This window comes from Opisthorchis viverrini (genome assembly GCF_000715545.1).
Source record: "Opisthorchis viverrini unplaced genomic scaffold opera_v5_3, whole genome shotgun sequence".
NCBI classification, from domain to species: Eukaryota; Metazoa; Platyhelminthes; class Trematoda; order Opisthorchiida; family Opisthorchiidae; genus Opisthorchis; species Opisthorchis viverrini.
In genome coordinates, this window is record NW_008751659.1 from 977,967 (window position 1) to 992,081 (window position 14,115).

General features: G+C 41.3%; 1 protein-coding gene across 1 annotated transcript in view; it reads left to right on the plus strand.

Annotated features, from left to right (window-relative positions):
* The window catches only part of T265_12511 (hypothetical protein), a gene marked incomplete at both ends in the record, with an annotated part of 67,656 nt that overhangs the window by 5,691 nt on the left and 47,850 nt on the right, over nucleotides 1–14,115 (plus strand). Inside the window, 6 exons of the mRNA XM_009164147.1 lie at nucleotides 1,819–2,049; nucleotides 4,660–4,786; nucleotides 5,783–5,996; nucleotides 7,718–7,868; nucleotides 8,684–8,758; nucleotides 11,214–11,303. Coding sequence (XP_009162411.1) covers nucleotides 1,819–2,049; nucleotides 4,660–4,786; nucleotides 5,783–5,996; nucleotides 7,718–7,868; nucleotides 8,684–8,758; nucleotides 11,214–11,303 — 888 coding nt within the window. The remainder of the gene's footprint in view (nucleotides 1–1,818; nucleotides 2,050–4,659; nucleotides 4,787–5,782; nucleotides 5,997–7,717; nucleotides 7,869–8,683; nucleotides 8,759–11,213; nucleotides 11,304–14,115) is intronic.

The following is a 14,115-nucleotide window of genomic DNA, read 5'->3' on the forward strand; positions in this document are numbered from 1 at the left end:
TAACCTGAGTCGGCCACGATTGGTGTAAAGTTTGGGCCGTACGGATTATGAGAAATCGGTCAAAAAACGAGAATAAGTTTTTGACCAAAATTATTCGTCATATAACCGAACTAACCGATGGCAACGTTTTCACGATAATCACTGGAGTGTTTTCTCTGTCACTGGTTTGTCTACCACGTTAGTTTTGAATTGAGTAGCGAAGCACGTTGCAGAGTATGCAGTCATTCCTATAGTGATTACGTTGGTAGACAATTCACTTAATTCTACGAAATCCTTGGGTGAAAAAGAAATGACAAAGAATGTATCGGTTCCATAAACGCTGCGATGTGCTATGTTTTCATGGTCCCAAAATTTGCAATCAGACCAAGTGATTAATTGCAGAAAATGAGCAAAAGTTCATGAACAAGGCTACTAACTGATGCTTGCAACGGTATTCTGCATCGAAGTTGATATGGATGACATGGATTAGCTTAGGCAACCTGTAGAACCTAATTATCACGTTTGGAAACTAAAACACGATGTTGTAGGCCAAGCTGCAGTTACTGGCTGCCTGAGTCAACTTCTGTAAAAACTGATTAACTAAGTAACATAATAATCCAGTAATCAGAAAGTTATACAAGAATACATAGTAGGGGTTTTAATTATTGAATCAAAAACGTGGGTTATTCATGATTGGCCTCAGCTACAAGTTCTGGTGTGACTGAGAGGTTGCTTGTGTGTCATTGTGAATGCGGATGTGTGTGTGACTACTGTCTGACCAAAAACCAGGCAGCTCACTCCCGCCACCTGGGTTCCGTAACATGAGGATATGCATCTCTGTATGCCCCTGTTTGTATTGTTGTGTTAGGTGCACTTGACAGTGAGCATTGACAACGTCGATGGGTGAGTTGCCTTCCAGGGCCGTGTGTGGATGTTTCTGCTCAGGTCCTAATGAAAAGTTGCTTATGTGAGTGACCAGAAAGGTTCATTTGGACGCAGGATCAGGCTTCACTACCGAGATGTGCACAGGTGGGATCCAGTGCACATGTCATCCGGATATGTCCTGAATTCAGAATGGACAAAAGCAAACACCATCTGACACTTCTTTTCGAATACAGGTACAGAGCAGCCACGTGCACATAACCGTGAACCTAGACCAACTCGTTCAACTCAGGCTTAGATTAGAAGGCTACCCCTTTACCAAGCATTATAAGCGATGACTGGGCTACGCTGCTGTTTTATTGGCGCATGATCACCTGCTAAAGAAATACTTGACAAACATTATCCCTGATGGCTTGAACGTTCGGACCACAATGTAGTGCCACAACGTTGTATCCACCCCAGCACTTAGAACCAGTGGTGCGCATCTTTGATGCGTATTGGTGCGTATTCAAAGCTTGACAAAGCTGCTACACCGTTAGAACAGAATCCTCCTTGGATCGAAATGGTCATTTTTCTAGACGCCGCTTCTTGAGTCGAGCGACTGAGAGGTGACCCGACGCGGTTTACTCGTAAGTTGTACATACTGGGACAGCACAGTACAATCGCGCCAAAAAATGATGAATACGCTGCATGGTATATGGAAATCACATAGCAGCTATCATACTATTACAGTGGAATTAGCCAGGCTAATTTAGGTTACAAACTCAACCAGTGCAGCTTGAAAAGTTGTCTGTAAGCTTTTAGGATGAGGTAAGAAAACTCTTATAATCCCATCAAGAAAGTTAAGTTCTCCTTCTCCCATCTTGTTTCCATACGCAATTGTAATTGTTAACCTCATGAATGCCTTTCGTTCTGCACGTCCGAAGTCATCATCCTCTTTACGTTCATTCTTTTTAGTGCTACCTGCGGGCCAAGGCGATTGCACTTACACCGAGCATTTTATCACCGAATTCCACACAAAACTGCAGCGACAAAATATTTCTCGATATGGAGCGCAATGCCTTGTTTGAAAACACCTACGTCTCCCTTAATTATTCTGTGGCTCACGTGCCTACAAATGTCTATGATCTTTGTGAGTCGCGACAGTTTTCCAAAGTATTTCTAAAATATAAAGAAAACGAAACGCAAGTAATGTTACAAGTTTTTTGTAGCCTTCTCGCTTAGCCATATTGATAGCATCCGAATATTTAGCACCTATCAATGACGGAAGGTTCGATTTGGTACTCACTAAATTCCACGACGGCTGTAAAATCTACATTATCAATAACATCTCCCGGTTACTTCAAAAAGCTGACTGCTGCTGAGGTGCACACGGTACGCCAACCGAATAAACCAGAAGTGCTCCAAATGGTTGGTTTTTTTGTCTTATCCTAGTGCTGTCTTGTGGGGTGCGCCTATGAAAAGCAAATTAGATAGTGGCTTGAAAATACTTTTTCTTAGAGAAAAGCCAAGTTTTTCACTGCTGTTCAAACCAAAATGAGAACTGCAGAGTAAGTAGTCTTTGAAGTAAGCAAATCTAATCTGCCAAATGAAATGAAAGTAACATAGGAAAAAAGGGGCATCAATTTGAAAAATAACACGACTTTCGTTGTTGACTAACTTTGGCACAGTCAATAAAGGGGAAGTGTACAAAAGTTACCGCCCGTCATCTGCACTCATCTAAATTTCAGTGACACAAAATAATTCATAAGACACGTCTAATGCCTGCCAAAGAAAACATCCAAAGCAACCTTCGTGGACGTCAAAATAAAGGTTTTCCATTTCGCCGGAGGGAGCGCTCATCCAGGATTTACCATAACCCAACCAGGTGTCTCCGTCTGTTATACTTAAGAGTCCGTTTCTTATTATTAGAAATTGCAATTTCTACTTTATTTTTTAGTATCGCACTTGCACTTGTTGTGCCTAGGAAAAAATTCACGGGTTAACTTTCCTTAGACTGCAACATTCCGTCTGGTCTTATGATAGAGACCACAGTTAGCACCTTCTAGGCATTTCTTTGCACCGTGTAGAAATTTTTCACCCATTTTATCATAGGTGGTTGCCCGCTCTCAAACGATCAAGAAATTACCTTTCTAGATTTACTTGGCGGTTTTGATATAATCATTTACTCGTTAATTTCCAGCTTCCAAGTGACAGCATTTTGCATACCAGGTAGCAAACATTTTGTGCTGCAGTACTCACCTCTTACTCATTTTTCGGGGTTAAATTCCGCATATGGATTTACTACTTTCTCCTTTATTGTTGGCTATATGAATTACTCTGACATGCTTTGAGTATGTACTGAACCCCACGTTACAGAATATATTCCACTGTACCAGGTGGAACAAGCCAGCCTCGTACAATATGCTGCACGTTGTAGAGAGTGTAATCAACTACACCACGGCCACATTTTCCTGCGAAATAAGACAAACATTTTTAATTGTCACTGTCAGCACCATGCCATGAGGGATGTCCGTTTACCTGAACCCACCAGAAATACTAAGAAATTCTTCTAGCTCCCAAGGTAACAAGTCTACCTCGAAAGGAAAGGCATAAGTTCGATCAACGCATAAGTTTTGTTAATTCAGCTTTAATGGTGAGTCGGTTCATCAAATTGGATGATTAGTGAATACACCTCAGGCTATAGCCAGGAAATAAATGGTCAAGAGAGGGAGTGGCAGCGGACTCAAATATTCATCGTAGGAATGTGCGTTGCTAATATGTTCTAAGTCTACTTCTCGACTAGCATTTCTTAGGTATCTCGGTATCCATTAAGTAGGTCGCTGTCGTGGCATGCTTTTGTTCCATCTCACTGTTGCTGACTTACGTGGAGATTACAGCTTCGTTGAATAGGCAGTCTGTACGCTCTGTATTGAAACAACTGGGCTAGATATTACCTTGCAGGTTTTGGGCGTATGGTACTGTGTGTAACGTAATGAGTTCTGGGCAATCCATTCGACGAAACAGACGTCAAGTTTTCTTGTTTTAATTGCACCGTTGGAGAGCCTAAAGTGTGGCGACTCCCACGCAAGATTAGACGAGTAGGAGACTGATTACAACCAGGCCGTATTCGACAGATCTGGTATTGCGAAATTCTGGCTCCCAACAATAACGAGGATGTGTCTTCGACCAGGAAACTTTTCAAAAGCAAGTGTGAAATGTGCTGACCCAATCTATATTAATCATTTTAAAGGGAATTACACTACCGAAATACTTCATTGCTTACTTTATTCAGCCTGTCTACGTTAGTATACAAATACTATGGTTATAAACGCAAAACATCTCCGTGGGGTCCAGATTCCACGCCTACCAATTTTGTGTTCCCGAAAGCGTTCTAAATAAGAGCACTGTCGCGAATGCGGAAAAACAAATGGTTTTGTAAACCAGCGATTAAATGAAATGGATTTCTTCAAAAAACCGAAATTGAGTGGGTAATATCAAAAGAGACAGCAAACAATGGAGGACTGAAACCGATCTCTGATAAGCGAGGTAGTATATGGTACACAACCCATGAGGTGGTTGGCAACCATTGAAAGTCACGGACCCTATAAGTAATAACATAATGAAATAAAATGATTCGTATCTCGGATGTCGTTTTAACGCATATACGGGGTGATTGTTGTACAGTGCATTCCTTGACGGTTTGTATGAAATAAAGATTTAATTGAAGTTTGTGTTTTTCACTAGTAACGTTATCGTAATTTGCATGTGAGTGTTTTGTGCGTGAATACTAAACTTATGAGAACGTTTACAGCAAAGACTATTGTTTCCGTTGGCAACTGGACTGGAGCTTTGGATGCTGTATTCCGTGAGAACGCTGCAACAGACCCAACGCTGAAATGGCAGTACTTTGGCAGCTCAACCGGATTCTTTCAGTTTTATCCAGGTAAAACACATACTGATGCCTTTGTTTTTGATCACTCGAATCATTTAATCAAGCGAAATCATCTTATCGTGAATGGTACAATCGTGCACTACTCTGGTGAACTTAGCGATAAGAAACCATAGAGCTCAACGGATGAGGGGCCTTCAAATCCATGAGCATCTATGAACCACATGCTCTAACTGAACAAAAGGTTTTAAGAAGATTGATGAATAAACTCTCTTGCTGGCTGCATCAGTGATGACGAACATCGTATACCAGGTTTCCAGTTAATCCAACTCACTTACGTACGAGTGAATTTAGCCATCGATCACCGTTTGGTACAGAAATTAAGCAGCGTTTTGATGAAGAATCGTAAATGATGTCCACCGGATGAACCCCGAGAAAATTGTGACCAATAGTGGACTTGCCTGTTAGTGGCTTGCCTGTTACCTAGTCGCATGTGCAGAAATCTACTGCGGAGCAGTATATTTATTTGTTTTTCACTCGCAAGGCTTCGTTTTTTGTTGGGCCATTAAATGGTGCTAAAATCCGTAATCGAAGAACCAAGCAGACGAGTTTTCAATACTATACAAGGTATCTCAACAGGGCGAGGATCATTGTAGAGGGAATGATTAGTGCAGTGGACAGTTGAAAGCAGGTTTCCTTACGGATGAACCGAGAGTTTGTTTCATTTTAGCCTTGGAGCCTGATACTGCCCACGTGCATGGCCTACCACGTATCACTTCTTGGCCTAATGCCTTGTTTTATCAATGGATCCGCTGCTCGTGCTCCTATACTTCCTGCGACGGATTCATAAGGAAAGACGGCCAAGAATGGATGGTAGTACATGGCGGATGGATACCTTACGCTGTTTATTCTACCTTTATTCACGCAAGTTATCAATATGCATTTCAGTTGGGGATATGAAAACTAAACCGCCAAACCAAAATGATCATACAATAGTCATGGTCATTGAGGAAGAAGAATGGAAAGAAATCAGGGGGACTTTGATCGCAGTAAGAATCGGGGAATGGACTTTCCATACTGTTTGTGTTCCGTTCCAAGAGTTATGCGCCGTTTCCTCTTTACGCAATGGAAGCTACAGCTTACGTCATATTAAATGGGGTAATAAGACTATAAAAAATTCCACCTTTTTACCTTCAGGCTCCATGTGGGACATCCAGTTGGATGAACTTCGACTGGACTTTTTCGACTGTCGATCTCAACCATGGTAAGTGCTTTTCTTTCTTCGCTACCAATCCTCCTCAACAATACAATACGAATCGGATTGAGTTTTCATTTGCCAATAAATAAATAAAGCTTATTCTGTAAAGGTGATATACTACTCATGAAGCTTGAGACCATCATAAGCAAGATATTAAGCTGGGTTCCAGGTATGTTTCTTATAAACAAAATCAATGTTCTGTTTTCCTTTCGTTGGAACGCGTGGCCCATGTACCTTGGAACGTGAAGCCGCTCTGTTCCATAAGATCTACCGGTCGGTTTATTTCAGATGAATTTCAGTCCCATCTAAGCAGAATTAAGGTATTGCTTGTTTTTATTCATCGTATGGTTAGAGCTCAAGTCGACTATGGGGGCCTGTTGTTGGCAACAGCTCTAAACAACACAACAGTGAGTAGGGAACGCAGAATCACCGGGGCTTTGGTGCACCTATACTTGTGACAAATGCAGGAGACTCTATAGAGTTATGTTTGAGTCTGGCATTGAATGGCTAACTGAACAGAGCACAAATTGTGCTATCAGCTGAAAGATACTTTATTGATTCTTATAATTCCGGTTTAGGATTAATTTGAACACACGGTTGTATTTATATGGAGAGTGCGAATATGTGAGTGATGCTCAGATCCATCAACCACATGACCCTTCTTACTGAAGAGCTCGGTACTTTCCCGGAATTTTCTAGGAGCAGCAATTACCAACAGCATGTAACTACCGACTACTTCGTCAGTTAAATTATACTTATGTGAGAGTAAAGAGATCATGTTACGGATAAATGTCCGTTTGTTTTATGCTGGCACTGAGTTTTCCTCCCAATCGCTTTACCATTACTTAGCCTAGGTCCTCTCGGATTAGATAATATGTCATCTCGGTTTCAGTAACCCTATTCTGTATTAACGCTAAATGACTTCGCTTGTGCTCTATGCTAATTTGGCACTTTTTCTGTAAGTCCAGCTCAAAAATGAAAACACTGATTACATTAATAGATGGAAATGATAGCGATCACATTCACGTGAGCAAACAGGGCATGACACTGCCATTAAGTGCGATATCAAAAAGGACATTCATCCCCGACGATCTGCGGTAGTGAGCATTCAGCGAATTCGCGGACTCTTTGAATGTAATCTTATTTCGGCTTTTTAATTTAAAACGTCGAAATGAAATAGTTAAGTTACTCAAGAGTCTCCATTTCCTGAATCGAAGAAAATTCGAAGGTAGTTATGCAACTGATTTGCCAACTAATTTGAAGGCAAACAAATTTGAACCTATTTCCATATGGAGGTCTTGATTACTCAAAATAAATGCTGACAATTTAACTGGTACAATCACAACAAGGGTTCGCATTTCAGAATTTATTGCAGACCACAAAGTTTCCTCGACAGATAGAAAGTGTGGATCAAAGTTCTCCTCAGAATGTGGTCAGTGTACAATTTAAATATACTGCTTAATTGACAGGAGAAATTCAGATGAAGTTAAAAACATGCAGTCTCATCTTCACCCTTTTATTTTAATTGTGGTAAATGGAGAAAAAAAGCCATAAAGAGTTGACAGGTGTTTCGTCTACGCACTCCATGGATCGAAATAGGGTCAAACTGTATACGACAAGAAAAATACTTACCAATGAACTGCCGCCTTTTAGCGCCATCAATTTTGCACATTTTGTGGTTTTTCTGGGCTTTATTCACAGCTACTTGTCTCTTTAAACCTGAACAGGTACCTTTCGGCCTCTTCATATGCAAAGGAAATGCTCATTTTGGTTGATAAAAGTGGCAGTATGAAGGGGAGAAGTGATATTATATCGAATGCCACGGTTACTGAAATTTTGAATACGTTAACGGAAAATGACTTCTTCAATATCATAATGGTGAGTTGTTGCAAGCGGTACAACTAGATTCACTGTGTTAAATTAGACCTTCTAACTAAGCAAAAATGTCTGAGTCTAGTCAGCATTTTGTATTGCTCGTGCGTAGAATGCGTTCAGGATGAACTTGCGCTAGTTTAGGAAAAGCATGACAGAGTTAAGATGATGGTTAACTTTAAGGATTCTAAGCGTCTTTTAAAGCCGTTATGAGAATCGATGTCCAGCCAACCAAGGTACATAGGGCTCAGGTACTTGACTTTTTTAGGTGGCTCTCTATTTTAACACACGATTACCAGTTTGCATAGTCAGACGGCCGTAGTAAGATGCGAAAATATTGATGTACTACTTTACAGCGTATTTGGCTTTTCATTTACCTGTTCGTTCGGGCTGATTAAACAAGGCTTCATAGATGGCAAAAGATCAAGGAAGTTGTTTGGCACAATCTCGAGGAAACTTTGAGCAAGTTTAGCCAAGCACATATTTGATCAGTGCACTCTTTGATGTCGCACCCATAAAACACCCCACGTACTGTTTTATGGATATTTGCTTTGAGTCGGCTTTTCTGCGCAGCAATTGACGTTTATATTGCTCCTTGTAAAAAGATGACAGTTCCATTTCATAGAGTGAAAATTTGCTCAAACCTAAACGTTATAGTTATTTTTTTCACAGTCTTCAGAATGGGAGTAGCCTTTAGGCATTCCATTTTGGATAAGAACAGCTCGATTTAATAAAACCCTGCAACTATTTCTTACTTGGCTATCCTCCCTTTGTGTCAAGCTCCTTACCATGATTCTGTCAATATTTTGTCCTATTTTTAGTTCACGGATACGCCTAGATACGCAGATCCTGCCATTCAAGATCGGCTTATCCAAGCGTTCAAATACAATAAAGACGTGAGTATCGATTGATCCCAAATGGTCGTTCCGCTTACTATCTACGAACTTAGCATGAATGCACCCAATTCCCAGTAATAAAATGTATTACTTTATGCACTGTTTCTCGAAGTATGGACAATAAACAACCTAGGTTCTCCGGGACAAATGTGAGCCAGATACTTCTCAACACTTTGAGCACTAAATGGTGTGTAATATAAAAATTTCTTAAATCATCACACAGTTGAGTGTGATAAGGTGTTATAATTCGACATTTTAGTTGCCGTAGGCATCCTTTTTCAATCCTTTCCACAATTCTTAAAATCCTCATTGTTTGCACAGAGCAGCCTCAAAGCTTTAGATTATTGTATCCTATTCCACCAGGCTGTCTTTTGCTACCAAGGTCTTCATAATGCAACATATAATTCCACTATTAAAAGCTGTCCATAAAATTAATGCTGAGACCCGATCGATACAGCTAAATAAACTCATTCGACTAGTACGCGGCAGGCCAGAGATCTACTGCTGAGCTTTACCGGAAATGGGTTGTCATATTTCATTGATGAATGACAGTTTTCCACTACGATTCTTGGTTTGTTCGCTGAGCTGGGCAATTCGATTGCAAACATTTCATCATCAATCGAGGTGACATCATCAGTGTGTTGTTAGGCAACGTAGCGGAGAGTAGCGATGGATCGTGATTATGCGTTTAGTGGTGTTGTGTGTGTTAATAGATGTGTGGCTGGCCGGAGTTGACCTTCGGTCACCATCAGTTGTTTGGCCGATTGGTTCCAGTGGTTGCTCTGTTATCCTGTGCCTGAGTGATCGGTGACCTAATGAAATTTGAGTTTGGCCTCACCTGCCCTTGTACGTTGATCGATGCTGAAGTGACCTCTGTAAGTGACCGCCTTGGTCCCGGCTTGTGACCTTGGTTGACCCGACACCAACGAATTTCCTATATTGTTCAGTTTCACATCACTCTAGTTTTGAACAGTCGTCCTTCTGTCCTGACTCAAGTATTCATCTGAATCCAAACCAAAGGGGAGGGAGCACTGGATTCGAGTTTCGCTCTTGTTAGAGCGAATCAACAGGGTTTGAACTCCGGACACGTGACATTTGAGGCGAACGTGTTACCACACGTCTGAACGGGCGAACGTGTTCACACTTGAGCGATGTGATTGGTATGCCCGACACATCATCGATACGACGACCAAGTAACTGTCCTGGTTGTGACGATCGATTGGCGCGCCAGTCAGGATTTCGCAGTCAGGTAGCGCCAAAGACGCTTGAAAACCGCCTGGACAACTTTTGTTGATGCATGTGGGGGTTTTGCGGGAGGTGTATTGTTCAGTTTCACGTCAATTTCGTTTTGAACAGTCGTCCTCCTGTCCTGGGGCAATTATTCCTCCTTTGGTTTGGATTCACATGAATAATAGGTACGCTAATGAATGTATTTTGCTACTTAAAGTCACATGGTTTTATTCCAGCTTATTCGACTGGAGCACTTTTACCGTTCAAAGGGGAAGCATCCCACACACACAATGAACACCCGCTGTTCTGACTGTGATAAGAGCGGACGGGAACCACATATTGAAAGAAATACATACCAACTTGCACACCAATTTGGTTTTGTCGAAAGACTCGGCTGAAAACTGACTGAAACTGTCGTTTTTGATGTTTTGAAGCAACTGAATGTGCTGCACCAGGTAACTTCGTGATTCAGTTGGCACGATATTCCAAATATCGCGGTACATTTTATAAACGAGCTACACACTTCGACAATCCATGACCGGTCTCACCTTTCTTAAGGCTTATTAGGTAGGCACAGTCGTTGAGTATCCGTTAACTTTATGCTCCACTTGAATCGCACAAAATTAGCAAAGTACACTTATTTTCTAAAAAAAATGAGTTTCAAATGAGCACGCCCTTTCATAGACAACAGTCTTTAACAGTTTGGAGTTCTTTTCTACCAACATATATTTACCGACCAGTAGTACCTAAAATGTTCTGTATCACGACATATTTCGCGCTTTTAAAGATTTCTGGTTAATTTTCAGGGCGGTAATTCTTTACTACTTTAGCTAATCTGGTTCTGTTTTCCAATTTGTTCACTTTGACGGAAGTTGGACAAGTTTAGAAGATAAAAGCACAATAATTTATGAGCAGGCTGTCACCTGCTTTTTTATTATGCAGCAGTTCATATTTTCATTTCATCTTATTTGAATAGGACTTTCTGATTATTTGACGAGTGGACTTTATTAGAAAGGTTGTGTTTGAGTCCTCATAGCCTGTGGGAGTTAATCTGTATTTGTAAAACTTTGAATGCAACAAGATTCAGGTATCCATTACAAGTGTTGATCAAATGTCGCGTTTGTTTTACTTTGGACACATCTATTTCCCTGTGACTGAAACCTCTTTCGAGATGACCGAGTCAGTCCATTGATTTTACCGGTCATTTTGTTTTCCATTTGTACAGCGCATGGTTAGGAGGTTTCAAAATTTCAACCCAAACGGTACCGCGCATTATGAAAGGGCGCTGACGGAAGCCTTCAGCCTAATGAACAAGGTTTGTGCAAGACTACTGTACAAATTTGTCTTCACTTGTCGAAGTTGAGTGGCATAGTGCATTTTCTTTGAGGATACGTGGTTGAATAGATTGAAAATACGCACTCGTTTGTGCCGGAACTGGGAATGAACGCTCTCCTTAAAGACGGGTTTTACCAAATCAAAAAAGTAAAGAGTGGCAAACTGACATGAAATGATACTCATCGTAAGAGACATTCTTTTAAATTCCAAAGAGCTGATTTATCTAAAGGGAATGGACTTGACTGTGTGTGTGTGTTGAAAACTATTTCAAACAACGAGGACATCTTAAACTTCATCTCAGGGATATCTGCATTTGTTTACTTCAGTCCTATCACTGACTCGACATCGGCATCACCAGTGACAACACTAAACCGGGAGAAGGACGACACCGGGTAAATGAGTATGATTTCTTGGGTGGAGACATTTAAGTAGAGGCTTGTCATTTGCACCTGTGGTTAGATGCCCAACGAAAAAAATGTAATATAACTAAGCGCAAAATTTTGGGAGTCCTGTTATAGTTGACAAGGTCAGAATAGGGACCTTAGAAGCAAACATTGGCGTTCAACTGCCGCATAGCCATTACAACGATAACCCCAGCACCGAGTGACTGATCAACTTTGCTACCTCAAGCATAGTATAAAGCAAGAATATTTACAATGAGGCCAAAATGAGGTGCTGTAAACATAACTCGCGTCATTAAATGCTTCTGGATGTTTCAGTAAAGCACATTAGCCCATCAAGATCTCCAACAGTAACGTAAATATTGATACTTAAGCATCGCACACAGATTCATATCGAGTTAACTGACATCGACAAGCAAATTTTTAAAATAAAGACACCAAAAATATGCAGTGTACAATAATAGGCGACGCAGGTTTGAACGGTTGACTTGACGGAAACAGCGTGCTCGAACATCTGAGGCAATATTGGCCATACTTACACAAAGGATGTATGAGTGGTGTGAAGGCAGCAAACAGGAAGTCCGTACTGATGAAGGCGCCCACGATACATATCCCCCAAAAAAGACAAGCAAGAAATGGTTAACCGTAAAAACCGTACGCTCAACTCGTTCATCCGTTAACGTAATGGACGGAAAGTTCTCTATTGCGGTTGCTTTAAAAAACAACTAGAAATTATCTGAGCATCGACACTTTATAGCAACGTATAGAATCAGGTATGTATGTCTTGCTGGTTGAGCAGCAGTGCACCAGAATCCCCTACAAACAAGTGGGTCAGATTTTTGACACAGCGGTTTCTGGAAAGGTCTCTCACAGATACTTCTGTCAGTTGCTACCTCGCGGTTGGGTCACAGGCTAGAGTAAGAGTCTCGAACAAACGCTTGTGCTCTCAGTGCCTTGTGGGTCAAATAATCGGGGCAGAGATGCGGTAACTTCAACACACCTTCCTCAAACTGCGCAAAGCGAAAGTAATATTCGCCCAAACAGCTATCAATCTACCCACCCTTCCCATAACTTCCATAGCAGATCCTCTCCGATTCACTTGGCCGTCAGTTATCTACTCATAGCTGAGTATATGAACTTATGCCAAGCAAACTGTAGTGAAATATACCTGTGGTAAATTCATGGGATCTGTTCAACACTACAGCTTCTGATTATGGCACTGCGTCACACTGTTTACCCAAACCTGGTCCATTCTTTTGATCAATGTATGTTGTCCAACGAAGCGCACCTATGAGGGAAAAATTCACATCTCTCACGGTTTGCATTTTGGGTGTCTGATGGTTCTGATGAAATAGCTCGTTGTGTCTACAGTGTGGGTAGTCACCATCACCATCATAAACAGTATGACATCAGTGTTCAACACCGATGCTTCACTGCCGCACGGTACGGCAGTGTGGGTAGTGGGTTTAACCATAAGGCTGAATGTGTTTCACTGGACTATATCCCGGTAAACAGCCCTCTAACATGTTCGGCTGACTAACTTAAACAAAGATTAATCCATATTGACGAGGAGAGCGTAACGTATCAGCATACATCCCCATAGACCACAGTCGATAAAAGAACAGCTTCTGTCGGGACTAAACACGGCTGCATCGTCAACCGGAGTTAGAAATGTCATGGTGTTGATAGCTGACCGAAAATTCATGTTGAAAGTATTGAGTTTTGAAGACGCTGATGTGGAATGGAGGAATGCGCGTAGACGATAGGGAAAAGACTTCAGCTTCTCACGGAAAATCACTCAACCCCAGCCAGCGCACACTGTCAGCACAAGCACTCACAACGTGTGATTTTGAGGACACCCACTACCAACCTACCGTGAATCCACTTGGAGCATAGAGCAGTCACCTAGCAGTGGGCATCTTCCATACAATGCTGTCTTTCATTCTAGGGTAAAGCCCTTGACTTTGACCATAGTCTTGAGAGATATAAAAACGGTTGATTGCTAAGTCCCCGGAAAGCTTTTATACTGGAAGTACACTCTCTCGGCTCCGTACTTCTATTCACATTTCATTTACAGAAAGGTCGTCCTGAAAAATGGGTTATGTATTTGAAGTCCAAATAACTCATGCGCTTCCAGGAAAATATGAACTCAAATGGAACGTCTGCATATCATCCCACGAGCAGTTTGATTACTTCAGACCAACAAGGAACCTGTTCCAGGTGGGAGGAGAGAAGATGCTCATCGCGACTTACCTGATATTTATGTTCCAAAGTATATTTAAAGAAGAAAGAATACTAAAAGGATGGAACTCTCTGGCAGTGATTTTTACATTCGAAATCAGTGCAATATCACCATGCACAAAATCCTGGAGCATGATTCTAGTGGCTTTT